Source organism: Periplaneta americana, chromosome 12 (assembly GCF_040183065.1).
Source record: "Periplaneta americana isolate PAMFEO1 chromosome 12, P.americana_PAMFEO1_priV1, whole genome shotgun sequence".
Taxonomy (NCBI): Eukaryota; Metazoa; Arthropoda; class Insecta; order Blattodea; family Blattidae; genus Periplaneta; species Periplaneta americana.
The window spans coordinates 147,019,942-147,041,125 of record NC_091128.1 but is presented as its reverse complement, the minus strand read 5'-3'; the positions used below and the strand labels follow the sequence as shown (position 1 = coordinate 147,041,125).

Here is a 21,184-nt window from a genome sequence, read left to right as displayed (position 1 = left end):
GGCGATTCACACACATCACAGAGTATTTTAAAGAATATTTTTTTTTAATTTAGTAATTTTTCATCAAAAATACCATCCTCTCCCCTTAAATACATAGGGATACAATATTAAGAACTATCAAGAAGGTAATTATTCGTTGTAATGTAAAATTGAATGTATGATGTTTTTCTTGCAACATGATAGAATTCGAAGTGATGTCAAGGTTAATGTGAGACCACAGACAAATACTGTCATTACAACTGATAGTTTGCATAGAAACATTCCCACTGCAGTCTAGTGACGAGATATAACAACGTCAGACATTTCTGTTAAATTAATATACATATTTTCTAAATATGTTATCTGCTGGAGGTATAGTGCAAGATTGCTTTGATTTCGTGAGTGACATTGAGACTAGTAAGTATTTTTTTTGTACTTTGTAAAAATATGTCCTAATGCAATGGTGGAAACTTTATATATTATGGTGATGTAATGTTATGATTTATTTCAGTTGAAATATTGAGAAAGCATGAAACTTCTACTAATTTTAACAAAAAGTACCGATACTGAACACTCTTCATTGTAAAGTATTGTATCAAAGGTTGCATACTAGAGTTCGCATTTGAGGATTTGGCTGTAAGAAGAATCTAATTTTTTTTTTTCCTCCCTGCAAAATAATTTTGTTGAATGTAAAATTATATAACAAGAAAAGACATTTAGATATTTTTTTAAGGACAGTTTTTGAGAAATATTCTGGAGTTATAGCAGTGAAAGCCACAAATTCAGCATCTAAAAAATCTAGCACTGTTCTCACTTCATTAAAGTGTTTCACTTTGTAAAACACAACCTCTAAAACCACGAACTCATAAAGACAAATTTGGTTGAGAAGATAAAACCGTATTTGGAACTTTTTAACTGAGGTGGGTTTTCTATCAATAGTTCTTTATATTGAATACAAGATTATCCACATTCTGATACAGGATTATTTCAGTTCCTGCAAAACAATGTAACCTATGATCATATATTGCCAATTTAGCTAAACAGTTGCTGGTGTTGCCTCATGAAACTCAAAAATAGAAAGGGTCTTTCTTATAATGGGCGATATGAAAACAAAAAAAGAGAAACAGCTTAAAACCGCAAGCTCTTAGTGACTTCCTAAGTGTGAAGTTAAATTTACTAACCAAAAATAATGGTTCTTTAACCTTCTACCTAATTACTGATGACCATATCAAGGAGTTTAATGTAAATATGATTGTATCAGTTTAAGAAAAGAGAGAATGGTAAAATCGTGCCATCAGCCGATGAAAATTAGCTTCATTCTTCAGTTACCTCATTGCATTACTTTTATCTGAAGTGGTTTAATTAATTTCCCTAATTTTTTAATATACTTAAGCCTGTTGTGTAATAAGTACTGAAAATTAATATAATTAACAACAGTGACGACAATGTCACAAATGGTGTCTACATATCGTAACATATACCTTCCAGTTTCACCTTCTCTAACAAATACAGCAATTCTCACCGTGAAAGTTATGTTTTAGTAATTTTATACAATATTTTTACTTATGCAGCAGAATTTCGTCAGGGCCATAGCGACATTTCGACTTTTTATGTTGGCAGCAATGCATCTGCCATAGCCCATTTAAAAATAAGTTGGGATGAAGTCTTGGGGGTAGTATGGGTTTCTGATGCTGACATAAGAAGGGCTTTGGGCTTCAGGTCTTGGTGCTTATCAGGTACTCGCTTGAGGTTGGGTCCAGGCTCTGCCAGGGCGGAGGCAGGATGGCCCACCTGTTAGCATTGGATTCACGAATGTCACCTGGTTCACCTGTTAGACTTCGACAGTCATTGCACAATGGACCAAAGCAAGCCTAAATGCAAACTATAAAATTATTTCTTCTTCTTCTTCTTCTTCTTCTTCTTCTTCTTCTTCTTCTTCTTCTTCTTCTTCTTCTTCTTCTTCCATTGTAGGTATAAAGCTTGTTCATCTTCAATTCTCTGGCATTCAACTCAGGTTGTCATGCTATCTTTTACCGCATTGGACTTGTTTTCTCTACCTGTTGGTAGGTTGTCCTTTGCGATTTTAACTATTCTATTTCTGTCCATCCTATTTATATGTTCATTCCATTCTTCCTTCTATATACCCAATCATTGATATTGTTCACTTTGCACTTTAATTTAATTTTTGCATATTTTTAGATATGCTGGAGAGAATATTATTTTTAGAGATCCTGAAGAGAATACTGAATAAATTTTATTTTGTGTACAAAGCTTACCTCTATTTATTGATGTTGCATAAGCTATAATCTTTCCGAAACTAATGTGTAACTTCCTTGTAGAATTTATTGTTTTGGTACTGGTACTAAATGAATAATGCAGGAAGCACATTAGTCATTAGTGAAGTACTTTATTGCAATTGTGTTTTCAAGGACATGTCTACTGAAGGGAATTTGAATTAGTCTTCTAATAGGTGGAGTATTCTTTAAAACGCAATAATGCTTTCCGTTCTGAGACGCCTATTATCTGTTGTATTTGTTTATGTCTATTATATCCTCAGAGGAAGTTCCTAATGAGGATATTAGGAAACTGTACTGGGAAATAATAATGTTAGTTAATCACAAATTTGTTTCTTTTAGAAAAAATGCCTGTCACTACTGGAAAATATGGCCCATTAGTTGGCGCAATAGATGAAGGTACAAGCAGTGCAAGATTTTTGGTGAGTAGCAAATTTTGAACTGCTACACGACAATCTACATGCCAAAAATAAATGTTCATTTTACATATAAATTAGATCATAACAGAAAGAACATAAATGTGAGGTCGAGATGTTCATGTTCAAGAGCACCAATCAGTTAATATTGGTAGTATGGAAAAATGACATACCTCTTGGTCAAAGTTAAAATGTGAACATGTTTTGTTAGTGCTTTGCATATAAATTTTGTTAATTACTAGGGTATATGTTTAATATGAAATGAATGGCTATTATTTTGGAAAATTTCTTAAAATTTGAATTTGACGTAGTTTGCCAATGTTGATACCAGTGGCGGCTCCTGCGTATTTCTTAAGAGGAGGAAAGAAGTTAACAGCACGAAATGACACCTTCTTGAATGAAACATGCTACAAATTAGCCAACATGCATACATCTAAGACCAGGTAGTGTTGGGGTTGGCCTTCCTTTCTGTATAGCAATAATCTGTTCTTGTAAACTGAGTTTCCTAAATTTCCAAAATATATTATGTTTTCACTTCCATTCATTGTTGAATAATTGCACAAATTAACAATTACAAGGAAATTCACAACCTCGCAGCATTTTTCGAGCACACTACAGCATCACACGTATTAGACGAGACTATAGCTATTAACTCATAATCGGAACCGTTTTATGGAAATGGGAATGGGAAATAATCTGAGAAAAGCGAACACTGCACCCACCCACGTGGTCTGTGTTGCCACATGTACATTTTACAAGTTCAATATCATATGCTTTTGAAGAATGTCAGTTCTTGTAAAGTCATACTACCATTATTGTTCAAAGCTGCCGGTGGCCGATTAATTTTTAATGTAAAAAATAATGTAGTTTGGAGTACCTACTTTCAATTTCAAATATATTTGTACAAAACTGACAACTTGGCCGTTGCCCTGTCTAGTACACAATGAATGGAAGTGAATTTAAGAGGCCAAAAAGATCTGCGATACTAATGTTAAACTACTTCCACTTTGTTTTATATAAACCCGACTTTAACTTTCAAATATCCTTGAAAGTTTCAAACCATGAATAGTAGCCTATATAAAGTGCAATGAATAATATTTTTGGTTTATAATTAAAAAAAAAGTTTATATGGTGTCTTTCATAGCGTTGCGTTAAAATGTTTTTATTGTGTCTCCTCCTAGATGTGTTATAGTCTGGTTGAATGCAACATTGTTAGATGGCAGCGGTAGCGAGCTTGCTGCACTGCCAGTCGGTTTCTATTTCCCGCCCATGCGCTGATTCAGAGGAGGATCTCCTCCCTAACCATTCATTTACTTGCTTTAAAACTCTGCTTCTTTCTCTGGCCGCTAGTGCACTGTTGTCTATGTGTGTTAACTGCAGTAAAGGAGGAATGGATTGACTTTCCTCCACACAAACAATCTCGCATCTTTCTCACAGTTTTCTAGCAGCAAATGAGCGCGCGTTGTTTAAAACTCTATCAACCGAGGTTTTCTTTTAGCTGTGAACTTAAAAATTATCGAATCTTTCTCGAATTTCAAGAGACATACTTTATTTGGCATATACTTTCTAAAGAAGAAAAATGTGAGGAGGACGTTCCTCCCTTCCATCCCCCGAGGAACCGCCGCTGGTTGATACATACTGTACATGTCCATCCAGAACCATCTTTATGTTTTCTCTATTTCATCAGTTGACATATAATGTAGTTGAAAATACTTATTTACAGTGTGACTAATAATATACAAACATAGACAAAAAAGTTACTAGTCTTTTTTTTATTGATATGCAATATATTTGTAATGCTGATAAGTCGTTATTATAATACTGCATTTCAGGGGCGTATAATGCGGGCTACCGGGGCTACTGGCGGTAGCCCAAGGAAATTACAAAAGAAAAAGTTTATAATATAACATAATGTAATAATTTTGTATTATTAGTTTTACCATAGTAATTAAAATTAAAGTAATTGTTATATATATTTTGTGTAATAATAGGGTCAGCGGTAGCCCAAACCCTTTAACCAGTATACACCCCTGCTGCATTTAGACTACATAACATGTTCCTTTTCAGGTATTTGCAGCGCGCACCAGAGAAGTGGTTGCATCTCACCAGATTGAAATTACTAACACATATCCTCAAGAGGGATGGGTTGAACAGAATCCGAAGGAAATTTTAACAGCTGTTGAGGAATGCATTACCAAAGCTGTGGAAACACTTCGTGCAGATGATGTGGAGCCATCGGATATAATTGCTGTTGGAATCACAAATCAGAGGGAGACTACTATTGTCTGGGATGCAGTAACAGGAGAGCCGCTACATAATGCTATTGGTAAGATTGTGCTGTTGCTAATTATATACTTCATTAATGCTTGTAAAGAACAAAAGACAAGAATAAGAATATTGTACTGGCACCAATATTATGAGACCTTTGATAATCCATGGTTTTTAAAATAATTATGAAAAAATGGACGACTTAATATGCTACTGCCATTGTAATATGTTAAGCGAGATAATATTTATAGTCATTTTAAAAAATGATACTGTGTATTGTATTGTGGTTTACAGTATTATTTAAGAAGCGCATTTTCTATTTTAAAATACTATTGCTTTCTTTGAGGTCTTACATTATGTGTAAAATTTGTTTTGGGTGGAGAACTGTTGAACTGTAGGAAGTTCCTTAAATAAAAAAAAATATCACGTTTTCTACAGACTTTAGTAATATCTATCATTCATGTTCGTATGTTTGTTATAGTCCTTTGTATTGATGACTTAATCATATCATCTGTTTTGAGGAATAAATATCCTTTTATGAGTCACTGATTAGGTGTTACCTTTCTTATACAGTCTGCAATTGCGTCTTCCATGAACATATTTCTGTGCCCAATTCGTACTTTTTTTGAGGAGTTATTACTAGATTTTATACTGTCCATATCTTGTTATATAAATTTTGATATATGTAGCTGACATATAATTTAACAATTGAAGGGTACGCGGGAAAAACGATCAAGGTCCATAAAAAATCGAAATTGAGTTAATAATGCTATCTTATAGTGGAAAGGAAGTACTATCATGTGGTCTAGCTAGTAATAAGAAATCATCGTTCTTGACATTCCACTACGTCAATTTCTATTAAATACACACATAACAAAGTATTAGGGGCTTAAACTTTAAAATTCGTTTTTCTCGAAACTTTCTAAAATGGACCTTGATCGTTATTCCATTGTGTACTCTTCAATAGTAACACTTTTGTCTGTAATATATAACTGTTTGAAATATAGAATATAGTGAATGTCTTTAAGAGTTTTTTCTTGATAGTTTGTTAGCAGAGATACACGTTTAATGAATTCATGTGTTTGGTGAAGTCAGTGTTTTGTGAGTTAGATCCTAATCGTCGTATTTAATGTTGATATTGCAGATTTGTACCATTTTATGAAATGAAATGAGTACAGTATGTGAGTATTGATGAAAGAAATCTGTATTAATAACTCAAGTCCTTAACAATTCTGTCTGTATATGGAATTTACCTAGCTTTGACTTGTTGTTTTGTTTTGTTATAGCCTATTAGACTATAATGTAGCCTAATTAGTTATTTTTATGCTGTTTTCAGTGTGGCTGGATATGAGGACTACGTCAACTGTGGATGCAATATTGGAAACTGTCCCAAATAAAAGTTTAAATTATTTGAAGCCCTTGTGTGGATTGCCAATCAGCCCATACTTCAGTGCACTGAAGTTGCGTTGGCTTATAGAGAATGTGCCGAAAGTTCAACAAGCAATAGATGAGAAGTGTTGCTGTGTTGGCACTGTGGATACGTGGCTCATATGGGTAAAAGTTAATTCATTTTAAGACATGAATAAAGAATTACCATATTTTAAAATTAGGAGCACAGATTGTGGACTGGAAGGTTTCGGGTTTGCGCCTCGGTAGTAGCGGCATTTTTCTCGTCATTATAACTTTCAGGACGACTTTGGGGTGCATTCAGCCCCATATCGGACTCCTCCCATGGGTAAAAGACAGCTGGAGCATGGTGTTGATCACATCTCCTCCTCGTGCTGAGAAACTCTACTCAATGCCCCCAAATGCCGTACAGCACCACGAGATATACATAACTTCAGTTGAAACAACTGGCTTAGTATTAGAAGAGAGAGGTTAGACAGTGTCTACGGTACTCAAAAATATACGAAATATGAACTGAGACGTCTGCTCCTTCCTCTAAATGCAGTCAGCTACCTTTATTAAAAACCCATATCAATCAGCTGCAAGTTATGACATACAGACGTGGACAGTTTATTAGACTAAATTAATTATATGTGCAACGAAACTGTATTTATCAGTAGAAATAATGAACAAAAATGTATTTTGCACAGATATATTCAACAGAAAATTGAGTCTTGAGGTTACTAATATTTTGTGAACATTCCCTTATTCTTTATTAACACGTTGATTTTGTCAGGGATACTGGAAACCAAAGATTGATACTTTCTTTGAATATCAGCATCATTTAGCCAGATATCAGACAGTGCTTAAATCAGTCCATGTGTGGTTGTAAGCCTCTTTTTGTTCACTTTCTTCTTCAATGTATATAACAGATTTTCAATTTCGTTCATATCCGGTCTTCATGCAGGCCATGGGAGTATATCTTCTGCAGTATATAATTGAAACACCAGTAGTACCAACATAGCCAGAAAAAAAATATACCTAACCATTGGAAAAATGTACCATAAGATGTAAACAATCATATTTACAATAGAGACTCTGAATTATACTGATAGTTGATATGACGAATTATATTATGTTTTCAAGAAAACGTTTTAGTCTAATAATTTGCCCACGTCTGTACATACATAGTGTTTTGCCCACGTCTTTCACTGCAAATCCAGCATTCTTCATTTTTCCTATTTTCTGCCTTCATCTTAGTCTCCGCATATGATCCATATATCTTAATGTCGTCTATCATCTGATATCTTCTTCAGCCCCGAACTCTTCTCCTGTTCACCATTTCTTCCAGTGCATCCTTCACTAGGCAGTTTCTTCTCAACCAGTGACCCAACTAGTTCCTTTTTCTCTTCCTGATCAGTTTCAGCTTCATTCTTTCTTCACCCACTCTTTCCAACTTAGCTTCATTTCTTATTCTGTCTGTACATTTCACACACTCCATTCTTCTTCATATCCACATTTCAAATGCTTCTATTCGCTTCTCTTCACTTCGTCATAATGTCCATGTTTTTGGCCCATATAATGCCACACAAAACACTAGTCTCTTCCTTAGTTATTTTTCCAGAAGTCCGCAGAAGATGCTCCTTTTTCTATTGAAAGTTTTCTTTGCCATTGTTATCCTCCTTTTGACTTCTTGGCAGGAGCTCATGTTACTGCTTATAGTATACTCCAAGTATTTGAAGCTGTCCACTTGCTCTACTGCCTAATTTATTATTCGAATGTTTACCTTCTTTATTTTTCTTCCGATAACCATGGTCTACATGCTGTTTGCATTTATCTTCATCGCATACTGCTCACAACTGTCATTTAGCTCCAGTAGCATATCCCTTAGTGTCGTCTCCTGTTCTGCTAACAATGCCATATCAGCAAATCCTATGCACTTTGTTCTTCCTCCTACTATCAACCCTCCCATGTTCTGAAAACAGTTCAAGTTACAATGTAAGGATATAAAAAACCTTTTGTCTAGTCATACTATATTTACATACGAAGCAATTTTCGTTTATCTTGATGTATAAATTGTCATGCTTATATTATTTGGAGCACAGAAACTTTCACGGAATTTTAGAATTTTAGAATTTGAGCAAGACAATCCACTAACAGCTGCAGAAGTGGGGGGGGGGGGTTGTGGAAGGGTAGAGACTTAAAAAAAATTGTGAAGTAAATAATCAGCTTTATTTTAAGCTTTTAAAAAATAAATTGCCTAAAAATTACCGGTACTCTTTTCTTGAGGTGGTGGGCGACCCCAATTTATACATAGAGACGTTAATGCTTAATGACATTACAGTATTAAATATGCAAGTTTTTATTTTGATTCAATAGTCTCAAATAATCGTGACCTCTAGTACGTTAAATAACTTTAATATGAATATTTTGTTTCAGAACTTAACTGGTGGAAAGGATGGTGGTATACATATTACAGATGTAACCAATGCATCTAGAACAATGCTCATGAACATAGAAACACTTCAGTGGGATCCATTGCTATGTAGGTAAGTTCATGGTACTAAGTATCGTGGGTTAAATTCATGAACTATCAGTTACGATCGCTGAAAAAGATAGAAAATTGTACACCCAATACCAAAACGAATGCTTAAATATTACTGTGAAGAAATTCAGTGATTTGAAACCTTACTATTCACTCAACCTTCCAACCAATTATCAACGTATATACCATATTCTTTGTTCCATCATATTGGAAACGCTGCCTTGTTAGCTATTTGCTATAGTATACAAGAAGACTGTGACAATACAGTAGATATACTCGTACAGTGACACTGTTTTGTTTAACCGCGCTGTTTTCATTTTACCGTCGCCTGCTGCTAAGAGCTTTCCGGTCTACTGACACTGAAACATTTAGTATAGGAATTTGTACTTACGGAGCTGAAAGTAGGTGTTGAAAATGTCCCCCACCAATTGCTACACACTGTTGACACCTCCTTATGAAATTGTTAATTACTTTAAAAAGTTCTGCTTCACTGATTGACTCGATTTCAACTCTTTTAGTCTTTTTCGCATAAACCTTAATTTTAAGTGCCCTCCCATAGATAGAAATCGCATGGTGTTAAATCTGGACTTCATGAGGCCCACAAATTTTTACTGATAATTCTCCGAAACTCGGTTTTTGATAATAGAGTTACATGTATAGGTACTGATGCCAAAAAAAATTTATTATGTTTTGTTTTGTTTTTTTTTTTTTCAGGTTTTTCAAAATTCCTAAAGATTTACTTCCTGAAATTCGAAGTTCTTCAGAAATATATGGCACAATTGCTGATGGTGTTTTGCAAGGAGTTCCTATCTCGGGAGTAAGTAGAAACATTTTTTATGCTAATAACATAGTTTGTGATGTATTTAATAATTGGAAAAAAGTTTTCTTCTTGAATTCATACTGTGTATATGTTAACGTTTTAAATTGCGCCTAATTTCCGAAAGAGAAATGTTTTTTATCTAATGGCAGGCACTTGACTTAATGCCATTCACCCAAGCATCCTCATCTGTGAGTGATACACCGAAGCTGTAGTTCTTTTAGCCGCCATTGGGTGTTGCCCTTTGTGCACTATTGCAAGTGAATTACATAGCACCGCATAATTATGAATGATTAATGGAACAATGGTGAAATGCCAGTAGGGAAAATGGGAGTACCCTGTGAAAACCCTCCACCAAACACTTTGTCCACCACAAATTCCAATTGACCGGCTGGCATTAGAATCTGGATTAGAAGCTTGAAAAGAAGCTATGTTAATCTCACCAAATAGAGATATTATTTTATTATCTTATTATGTAATATATCAGGAGAGCGTCTATGAGGCTGCAAAAAATCAGTTTCCAAATGTTGACAGAAGTGTAAATGTACTGTATGCGTTTTTTTTATAAAATACTATACTTCATTGTTCTATAAATACTTTTTTTTAAATACTTATTGATAATCACTGGTTAACTTTATAACTCTTCACTGTGTTAATATGAGGAAATTACCTGGGAGACTATTTTCGAAGTGTTATTCTTCATTTTGCAAAGCCTAGTGAAGGTCCAGCGCTATATTCTGGTTTTCTGTTATGATGGGGTGTGTTCATGATTGTGTCGAAAAGGGTGTGTGTTTTGAAATTGAGTTGAGTGTTCTGAATGTGCTGGGGGTGTGTTTTTGTATGTTTATATATTTAATATTGTTCTAGACTGTAATGTTTCTGTTTTTTTTTTGGCTAAATGTATAGTATTGTCATGTCAGTGTCTATGTTGCTATAGTTGTGATGTGTTCTGCGTAGGTTGAATTGTTGTGTAGTTTGGTTATGGCTGTGATATGTTCCTTGTAACGTGTTTGAAATGATCTTCCAGTTTGTCCAATGTAGAAGTCATTGCAACTATTGCATGATAGTTTGTAATATACCTGTTAAGTTGTATTTATTTGTGTGTCTCGTCTGCGTTAAGATGTTTTTGTAGTGTGTTCTGTATGCAATGTTGTATTTTAGTTTCTTGAAAGATGATGCAATCTTGTATGTGTTCTTGTTTTCGTGTGTTAGTGTGTTGTATTTGCTTTGTTCTTGTTTTTTGTTGCGTTTTCGAAACTAGTCAGCCAGGTAATTTCCTCATGTTAACACAGTGAAGAGTTATAAAGTTAATCAGTGAATACTATACCAAACAATATAGGATAATTACAGCATTTTGTGGATGAACTGATAGTGGCATGTAAATTAGCGTGAACCTTTCCGAAAGTAAAATGACAGAAAATTAATGGGTAGAGTAAGACAGTAGACAAAGACAGTTTCCTCTTGAAAATTGGATAGATTGTATATTGAAGAATTAAATCAGACTAATTCAGATGGAAATGCAGGTTACGTAATGTACATAATTGCTATTTCAGATTATTGTTGTTGAAACATTTTTTTGAAAGAAAAAAACACTTTTTATTGAAATACAGTATATAGTTTTTAATTACCGGTTTCTGAAGATTTATATTGAGAAGATAATATTCTTGTATGAAGAAATGTTTTAATTAAACTGTTTTTCTCGAAACTATGAATTTTTTTAAGCGTCATTCACTTTGTATTACGTTATTTATATCTTTTCCGTGTCAAGAAGATAACAGAGATTAAAATTTTTGAGTTGATTTTCATCGTTATTTTTATCTAAAGTGTATAATTTCTGTCTAAGTAAAACGTATATTGGTGAAGTAGTATTAGACAGTGATGCGGGAATACAGAATATGAATTAAACGTATGCAGGGGAGTATGTTCTGAAATATTTTGTGTCCAGAATAAAGGAACATGACAGACATGTGCATGGATAGTAAATTTCTCTCTCATATTATGAATGTTGGAAAATTAATTAATTTTAATCCCTTAAGAATTTCACACTTTACTCTGTTTCTAGTGTCTGGGTGATCAGCAATCAGCACTTCTGGGACAGATGTGTTTCGAACAAGGACAGGCTAAAAGTACTTATGGTACCGGCTGCTTTCTGCTGTACAATACTGGCACTGCTGTAAGTTTTATTCTAATCCTTAATCGACAATGTTCTATAATTTTTTTAAGTATCCTGCGCCATGACATTGTGGTCTATGGCCTTATGCCTGGAATCGCGTTATGGAATGAGCACTGATCAGTGGCATGTGGTGCAATTTTATGTGAGAGAAGCCATAATACAAATTTTTATACGTAGCCTATAGTATAAAACTGGTAACAGCCAACTTACTAAATATATTTGAAGACCAAAGCAATTCTCCTCTCTTTAGCAGCAAAATCATCGAATGGAAATAAATGAATCTGTATCGGCCAGTATAGGCGCCCCTCAAGCTAAGAATATGAATAACGAATTCGCCTTGACCAGGACAGATGCTCAGAGAAAGAATTTTGTGACATTTTAAGATCAGAAAATTCATAGTTCTCACGATTAAAGTATAATTTCTGCATCAAATTTCTTATTTTTTGCTTTATGAACAGTTGCCTTCTGTGTACGGCACGCCACTGTCACTGATTCGAGTCCTCGCAAAGAAGGAATTTTCTTATGCAATTTCGGCCAGTGTGTGGGATGGGAGCCCATCCAGCATTGTGATGAATTTGGGAAGCTATGCTATGTAGCGAAATTCAGTTTCGCAAACTAGATATAACAGCTGGGAGGATCATCATACTGACTACATGATATCTCTGTACTGGTTGGATGATCGTTCACCTCCGTTGACGTGAGGTCAACAATGGGCTGATCGACCTTGGCCCTTCTTGGGCTGTTGCGCCAGGGATAGTATCATTAGGAAAGAAGAGTAAGAATTAGTGAATTTTCACGTGACAACAATGATGATCACCAAATTAATAATGAATTTTAATTCCAGAGAGTTGAATCTACCCACGGTTTAGTGACTACAGTTGCTTACCGAATGGGTAAGAAAGCAGCTGCAGTTTATGCTTTAGAGGGTTCTGTTGCTGTAGCTGGTGCAGCACTTGGGTGGCTGAGGGACAATATCAACCTCTTGCAGAGTGTGTCAGAGATAGAACCCTTAGCTGATGAAGTTGGAAGTACTGAAGATGTATATTTTGTCCCAGCATTCTCTGGTCTTTATGCACCGTACTGGCAACAAGATGCCAGAGGGTATGTTAAAAATATTTCGGAAGAGATATTACTAAAACATTTGATTTTTTTAAATATCATTTTAAGAACATATCATCGCTTAAGGTGCAAATGTTCATATCCCACAAAATCATAATTTTACAGGAGAACGAAAAAACTGTTCTTTGTCACCATTAATTGCCGGCTTACGTGGTATTGAAATTTGTACACTTCCACGATTAATATTAAACCGTGGTTTATGAAATTTTGCAGCTAAATGCGCTTCACTTAAACCAGTGGTCGTCAGCACTCACTGAAATGGGTAACCGGTAAGGAGTGTATCAGAATATGCACTGTCATATAGAAGGGAGAGGGAGAAAGCATACCTACCAGCAGCCACGGATGCATGCTAGCGCATCTCTAATCTGCGAGTAATAGACGCTAGCCCGAGGGTGCACTGTGCTGATGACCACTGACTTAGACGAATTCAACAGTACCAAAAACTCAATTTCGAACATTTTGACGGTTACAAGTATTTGCACCTTAAGTGACAATGTGTAGTACAGTACAAAATCCGTCTTTTCTTATTCCATCCATAAACTGCGCAAAGAAACTGTTAAGGCTGGTTCACAATAAACCGGGAACGAGAAACAGAATGAAAACGAGAAGTAGAGGACGTGAATATGAAAATTTTTGATTCACAATAAACCGAGAACATAGACGACTATGCATATCGATATGTATGTCAATAACGATATGTAAAGTCGATATTACGCATTCTGATGTTATTTGTGTATAATTGACCAATGGTGTTCTCTCATGAGTACAAGGCAGCCAAAATAAACACAGGTTAACCAACTTCGAAATTTCAACTGAAACATTTCATTAGGTACGGTACTATAAATATGCCCATGCATCTTTATTATCACAACCTATTTTAAGTCTACCATAACGTAAAATAATTAGAGAAGAAACATTTGTAATAGAACAAAAATGAACACAACAGTAGTCATTGAATTGAAGCATGAATATGTAGTGTGTAATACAACCAATACAGTAATAAAATATGATTCACTTACGATCGGTGTTCAAAGATGCAGCTATTGAAAGCCACGTATTCTCCTTCATTTTCTCATCTTTATACGAGGCGCGCCGCTTATCGTAAACGTGAGGATTTTCCTCAACACTCAAAATTAGAATCCCATCAAATAAAACTTGCTCCATGATGCACAGCACAGAACAAAATAATGCATAGATTATGTCACGGTCTTCTTGCTACAAAATATACGACGACACAATAGCTTTTAGATGGCAATAGAATGAATCTAATGGGCTATGATCGGAAATGTGAATGCCAAAGTTGAAACTTGGCCAACTCTCCGTTCCCGATCCCGGGCTCCGGCAAGCTTTTCGTTAATTGTGAATGCTTACATTTAAATGTACACATTTTAACAATTTTACCGTTTTCGTTTTCGTTCCGATTCTCGTTTCCGGTTTATTGTGAACCAGCCTCTGTTTGTACGAAAATAAGGTATAATACAATCAACCACAGATTGCAGTTTCTTTGTTTATTTATTGTGACTAATTTATAAGTAATAGTTTAAGAATCAATAGATATCCATCTGTTCATCCATTCGTTTACCCATCTCTCCTTTTATTTATTCACTTGTCTTTTCCTTCTTCCATCCAGCCATCACACAGCAATTATTCATGAAAAGACAGTGCAAGTTACATCTTTACTATTCCAAAACCAAAAAAAATTGATTTCCACATTTATATAGGAACTACATCGTTGTTTTATTCAATTAACAGGGTAATCTGCGGTATCACTGATGAAACAACAAAAGGTCACATAATCCGGGCAGCCCTTGAAGCAGTCTGTTTTCAGATAAGAGATATACTGGAAGCCATGAGCAAGGACTGTGGTTTACAACTGACCAGGTTGCAGGTGGATGGTGGAATGACTGCCAATAATTTACTTATGCAGACTCAGGCTGATTTGGTTGGAATTCCCGTCAGTAAGTTACACTGGGAAATCTAATGTGCAAATTTATATGGGCAGATTGGCTGCCAAGTGGTGTACGTCCAAACTTCTATGTTTCCAGGAGAGCAAATTTAAAGTTTGCAATTCACTGTAAATTCAGAATTGTGTATGTCTTGAGTAAATAATGGCTTGGCAATAAGTGGAACATAAACACTTTCAAATTAGAAGTTATAAATCTATCTTGCAACAGTTTTAACTACCTCAAAAGTGAACTTTTCAAAGTCATGATCTTGGAAAAAATCGCGTTCCCCTAATTGAAACAAAAATAAATTGGGAAAGAAAATGAGATTGAATGAAAGTTGAAACCCTACTCAAAACAGAACTGTTGTTTATTGTTAAGAAATACAACAAAAATGAACATTGAAAAGAACAAAATGGAAATTCATACGATGTCATCTGATATCATGATTTCATCAACTTATTCATCGTCATTGGAACAGTTCAAGGATTAGAATTTAAGCCAAGAAAAAAAGAATGGTGACAAGGGTATAAATTGCAATATAGGTCCCCAATATCTTTTTTCTTTGCTTCTGTGACGAATCTTCCATCAGGGTAAGCCGTCTGAAGTGATGCTGAGTCAGGCACATTGACGGGAGCCCGGTACTGCCACAACCGTTATTTTATTCTTGAACAACACTTACCTAATAATAATGTTTGGAACACAACAGATAAACAATGTTCACAGGCGGCGACAGTACAGAATCTGTGTGCTGATAACATTGGCAGGAGCACCTGGACATAACACCAAGGTGCTCAGCAGTTTCGTTCGGTATAATAACATTCTGCGCTCTTTGTGAGCGAACTATTCAACTTGGACGCACACTTCTTGTAGGATACAAAGAACTGAATGTCTAGTAACTATAAGCGGTGTTAGTCCATTTTTCAATATTTGTGACTTACATCACTTGGCAGCCAACCCGCCCATATTAAAATAAGTTTTCATTATTTTCAGTTGTATTCGGACATATGCAAAATATCGTTAAATTTTAGGACATCTCTATGCTGTAATGGAACTGATTATTTCACCTATTTTTTTATCGAACTAGTAAATTGTTTCAGTATTCTATATGAAAGTATCTTCGACAAGAAATAAATTACCAGTTCATTTTACTAATGTGTAATAGATTAATTATTGATATGTGTCTGTATGCTAGTGCAAAATTTTGGGTAACATATCAACGTTGAGTTTCTCCCACTCTAGCAACTGATGCTACGTGTAAATCAGTGTCATCTTCGTGGAAATTATTGTGTAAATTAATTTTCTTCGACCAAGACATTGCTGTCTGTTATTAATGTAGCTTTAAATGCCGAGAGCTTGCGGAATTGACTTACTGATTATCACAATAATTATTTAATTCTAAATTTAGTCTCTGTCGCATGTTAAAACAACAGAATACGATCAAAACACTGTTTAGTCTTACATTGTAGTAAACTAAGAGACATTGAGCAAACACATTACAGTTGTAAAATTAATACATTCAGCTTTACTTTTATAATTTTATGTTAGTTCTAATTTGTCAAACAAACTCGTATGTATGTATTTATTTACACTGTAAGTGGGCAAGCACCCCGTGGCAGTGGTATATACAATATTAACAATACACAATAAAATGATAACCAATACACAATAAAATTTACAATACACAATACAATTTGAACTTGAATACCTAATTTCGAAAACACGGCAGGTAAACCTGATAATAATTTCATTCCATATTAATAGCGATGGATTGGCCTGGGTAGCACAGTCGGTAGAATGCTGGCTTTCTGTGCCCGAGGTTGTCGGTTCGATTCCAGCCCAAGTCGATGGCATTTGTGTGCTTAAATGCGACAGGCTCATGTCAGTAGATTTACTGGCATGTAAAAGAACTCCTGTGGGACAAAATTCAGACGATGCTGATATAACCTTGACAGTTACGAGCGTCATTAAATAAAACATAATTAATTAGTAGCGATGATCCATTTGTAGAACTTACTCTGTAGGAATAATAATACGGTACTTCAGTAGGTGAGATGTGTTAAAAATTGAGGCAATGAGATCAAAAATGAGATTAGTTGTGCAGAGATCATTTTGAGAGAAAAGGAAAAAACAAAAAACTTCTCAAACTGCAATGTACTTGCTTTAACTTCTTGTTTTTGGTATTGTTACCTTGCACTTGGCCACATCTACTTGTCCCATAAGGAGCAGCTTTCTTTTTTAGAAAACGAAACATAAAGAAAAATATTTGAAAACTGCTGAAAATAGTAAATAAATAAAAAATGATAATAATTTTTGGTTATTATAATACTATTGTTATTTCGAGAATCACAGTGGCAGAAATACACTTCATGAGAAGAACTGCAGGTTATACCATATGGGATAATCAGAGAATGAAGACATTCTAGAACAACTGAACATGGAAGCCATCCTTATGTACCTAAAAATTCAGAGATAAAACTGGCAGAACCACGTTAATAGAATGAATCGAACAGAATCCCAAGACAAATCCTGCATTATATATCTCGTGGCAGAAGATCTGTAGGACGACCAGCTAAACGATAGAGTCTGCAACAGATCACATGGTCTAAAGCTTGTTTAGTAAATGATGATGATGATGATGATGATGATTATTGTTATATAAACGTTAAAGCATAAAATTATATCTTGACACCCTAGTAACACACTACCTAGCTGCCGGCGTAGCTCAGTCAGCTAAGGTGCTTGCCTGCTGATCCGGAATTGCGTTTGGACGAGGGTTCGATTCCCGCTTGGGCTGATTACCTGGTTGGGTTTTTTTTCGAGGTTTTCCCCAACCATAAGGCAAATGTCAGGTAATCTATGGCGAATTCTCGGCCTCATCTCGCCAAATATCATCTCGCTATCACCAATCCCATTGACGCTAAATAACCTCGTAGTTGATACAGCGTCGTTAAATAACCAAGTAAAATAAAAACTAAATAGTAATACACTATTCAAATGAACCATATTCACTGTCTCAAACTCACTCCCAGAATCTTGGGATGCTGAGAATTTTTGTTTAACACTGAAGCTCGAAACACTTGAGACACTTTGTTGCAAAAGGGGAGTAATGATTTGACAAGTTCCATTTTTCAACTTAATGCTAGAACTCTACAATGTTCAACACAGGTGAGAACTCCCATTTTTACATTAAACAATGGAGGTTCACTTATATAATATTTTTTTTTTAATCCAATGCCACCAGGTTGTCTTTTCGACATTTCTGGTCTTCTCTCCTGGCCGTGGCTTAATTGTAACCCACTTCTGAGGTTGGGGCGCCTGGAAGGCGGAGTTACATTACCCGGATGATGTGATAGGATGATTATGATAATGTAGTGCCAGGAGAGGTCCAGACCTAAATTCCAGACCATGGACGAACACAGGAATAATCCCCTTTAAGGAAAAATTCCTGTGCTCTAAACGGGATTCGAACCCGGGACCTCATGAACTATAGCCAGAAGCTCTGACCACTAGACCATGAGACTGGTCACTTATATAATATGGAAGCACTCTTAATTATGATACCGTACACCAAAATTAATAAGACTCATTTTTGATCTCAGCTCCTCAATTGTAAGTTGATTGAAATCCTGAATGAAGGTTGTCATAATCTTTTATGAGAATCTGCAGCAATTAAAACATATTACATCGAAAGATTTATGTTACTGCATAACAACCAATCTCTGCTGTGTAACATGGCTTTAAAATTCATTGAATTTTGATCATTATGATATTTTATTTCCGTACTTGCGGGTGAGAAGAGGGAGGGAAACTGAATTTAAATTGAAAGATTTAAAAGTTGGTCTGCTGAGTTCATAATATATACTAACAAATTTAATATGTTTTGTACAGGATACTTTCGTTGCTCTTTCAAAACAGTTAATCAGTAATTTTATTTCATTATTGGATTTCAGCCTAAATCAATTAAAGTTATTAAATTAAAATTAGTATATATTTTATAATTATTGTTTCCAAAATTTTTATTTCTTTAGCTATTGTTTTAACGGAAGACATTTCACTAATTTGTATGGTGCGATTTTTCATTTTGTATATTTTTATTACCATATAGTTTCCTAAAATATTTGTGCTAATCTGTTGCAGTGAGACCACGAATGGCAGAGACAACTGCTTTAGGTGCAGCAATGGCCGCAGGCAGTGCTGAAGGCATTGAAGTCTGGGACTTGAAGAATATACAGCCAGTACCATGTGATATTTTCAATCCTCTTATAACAGAAGAAGGTAAGAAGTGCTCTTGTTCTGTTAAAATTGTGTTTGAAAAATTAACCTACTGTTATAATATATAGAGTGACCGTAAGTAATGTCATTAATTTCAGGAGGCTATTCTTTGAGATATTTCAAACAAAAAAAGTTTAATACAATTTTGCTCGCTTTTCCTTCCTTTTCGAGATAAAAATTGTTTTATACGAATCATTTCATAGCGTGTTTTGGGAAAGCCATTGATTGAATTCCCGATTTTCAGTCAATTTAAGAGAGCAGTGTATTATGTTAATAAATGATTGAACAAAATTTAGTTTTGTCCTTTAGATGTGCACAAATTTGATCCGAACAAATGTAACATTAAGAAATTACTTTGCAGACTGAAAAGTTACATTTGTTCGAATCACGTAATGACAAAGCAGACTCATTGTTGCGATTAAGTAGTAGTTAAAAAACAAAGAACATTTATTTAAATATATTATGTTTTCTGTAGTTATATACAGGATGATCCACTAGGATTTACAGTTCCTTATGGAGCTTATTTCTGAAGACATTCTGAGCAAAAAATATCATATAAACATTTGTCCTAATCTCAATATTTTCAGAGTTATAGTAATTTGAAATTGTTTGTAAAATATATTTATTCTTGAGTTTTAAGAGTAAAAGAATATTATAGATAAAGAATGAACTATTCAGGAGTATCATTTATTTAATTAGCTATAGTCCCGATGCTGTTATTTCCGGCGTGACTCCGCCCCTTTGCTTAAGTCTTAGAAAGTAAAGGCTCTATGAAGTCTAGGTAGGTAGTATCGTTCGCCATTTTTGTTCTCACATTGCCGAGCTACCATACGAGGAATCTATTTGCCGCACCGTTAAACATTATCATGTCGTAGCTCCTATGATAATAAATCAAATGCAATGTAATTCAGCAAATAATTGAGCGGCAAATAACGTCTTCGTGTGTTTTCTGCGAACGCCAAAAAAAGAGCTAAAATGGCGGGCAATTATATTAAGTATTTATCGAGCCTTAAGAAATGAATCAGCGAATCACAAGACGCACACGTTTAAATATAGGCGACCTGCAACGCGATTGGCTGCCGGAAATTAGAGCGACGGGACTATAGTATTCTGAAGCTAAAAATGTGTTGTGAATTCCATAGTTGCTTCGTTCAGAATTTTTTTTTTCGATTTTTATGTACAAAATTACATTTTCTTACGCATTTATCATAACAATTGTTACAATCACGCCACTCTTGTAAATTCTTTAAGACTGTACATTAAGATGCATGATTAAATTGTAAAGAATCAAGTTCCTAAAGTCGTATGATTTGTAACAATTTTTGTGATAATGTGTAAGAATGATGTCATTTTTAGTTAAAAGTTGAAAGACAAAATCTATACAAAGCAACTGACAACACATTTTCACCTTCAGAACACTAGTCAATTAAAGAAATGTTACTTATGAATAGTTCATTCTCTATTTGTAATATTCTTTTACCTTTACAACTAAAGAAAAAAAGTATTTTACTAACAACTTCAAATTAGTGTAACTCTGAAAATATTGAGATTAGGACAAATGTTTATATGGCATTTTTTGCTCCGAATGTCTTCGGAAATAAGCTCCGTAAGTGACGGTAAATCCTCGTGAATCATCCTGTATGATATTAAAATATTTTATACGAACACCTATTTCCATTTTTTTTTTCCAAACTTACAAATTAAACCAAACCCTTTAACTCTATTAAATATAGAATATAATCTAAATTTAACAGAAGAAATACTGAAATCAGAAGTAAACACTGAAATACTGAAACAATTGTCTTTAGAGACAATTAATATTAGGTACCCTCCACAAAACTGGCTTCATTTATACACCGACGGATCCTTGATCTCCAGAGAACCAGGTGCCGGTGCAGGTGTTACGTGCTGTCTCTTCTCACTTTATAGATCTCTTGGATATGGAACAACAAGTTTTGATGGTGAAATC

At 34.8% G+C, this 21,184-nt stretch overlaps 1 protein-coding gene across 4 annotated transcripts in view; it reads left to right on the top strand.

Annotated features, from left to right (window-relative positions):
* Positions 1–21,184, top strand: part of Gk1 (Glycerol kinase 1) — a 34,048-nt gene that overhangs the window by 11,112 nt on the left and 1,752 nt on the right. For 3 of the 4 annotated variants that reach the window (XM_069842192.1, XM_069842191.1, XM_069842190.1), the window contains exons 2-10: positions 2,616–2,695; positions 4,757–5,015; positions 6,294–6,511; positions 8,783–8,892; positions 9,603–9,705; positions 11,768–11,878; positions 12,723–12,979; positions 14,750–14,955; positions 19,081–19,218. In XM_069842192.1, coding sequence (XP_069698293.1) covers positions 2,621–2,695; positions 4,757–5,015; positions 6,294–6,511; positions 8,783–8,892; positions 9,603–9,705; positions 11,768–11,878; positions 12,723–12,979; positions 14,750–14,955; positions 19,081–19,218 — 1,477 coding nt within the window. In that variant the 5' untranslated portion in view covers positions 2,616–2,620. Of the gene's footprint in view, positions 1–320; positions 397–2,615; positions 2,696–4,756; positions 5,016–6,293; positions 6,512–8,782; positions 8,893–9,602; positions 9,706–11,767; positions 11,879–12,722; positions 12,980–14,749; positions 14,956–19,080; positions 19,219–21,184 lie in introns of those variants that run through there. The other variant, XM_069842189.1, reaches the window with a different exon arrangement.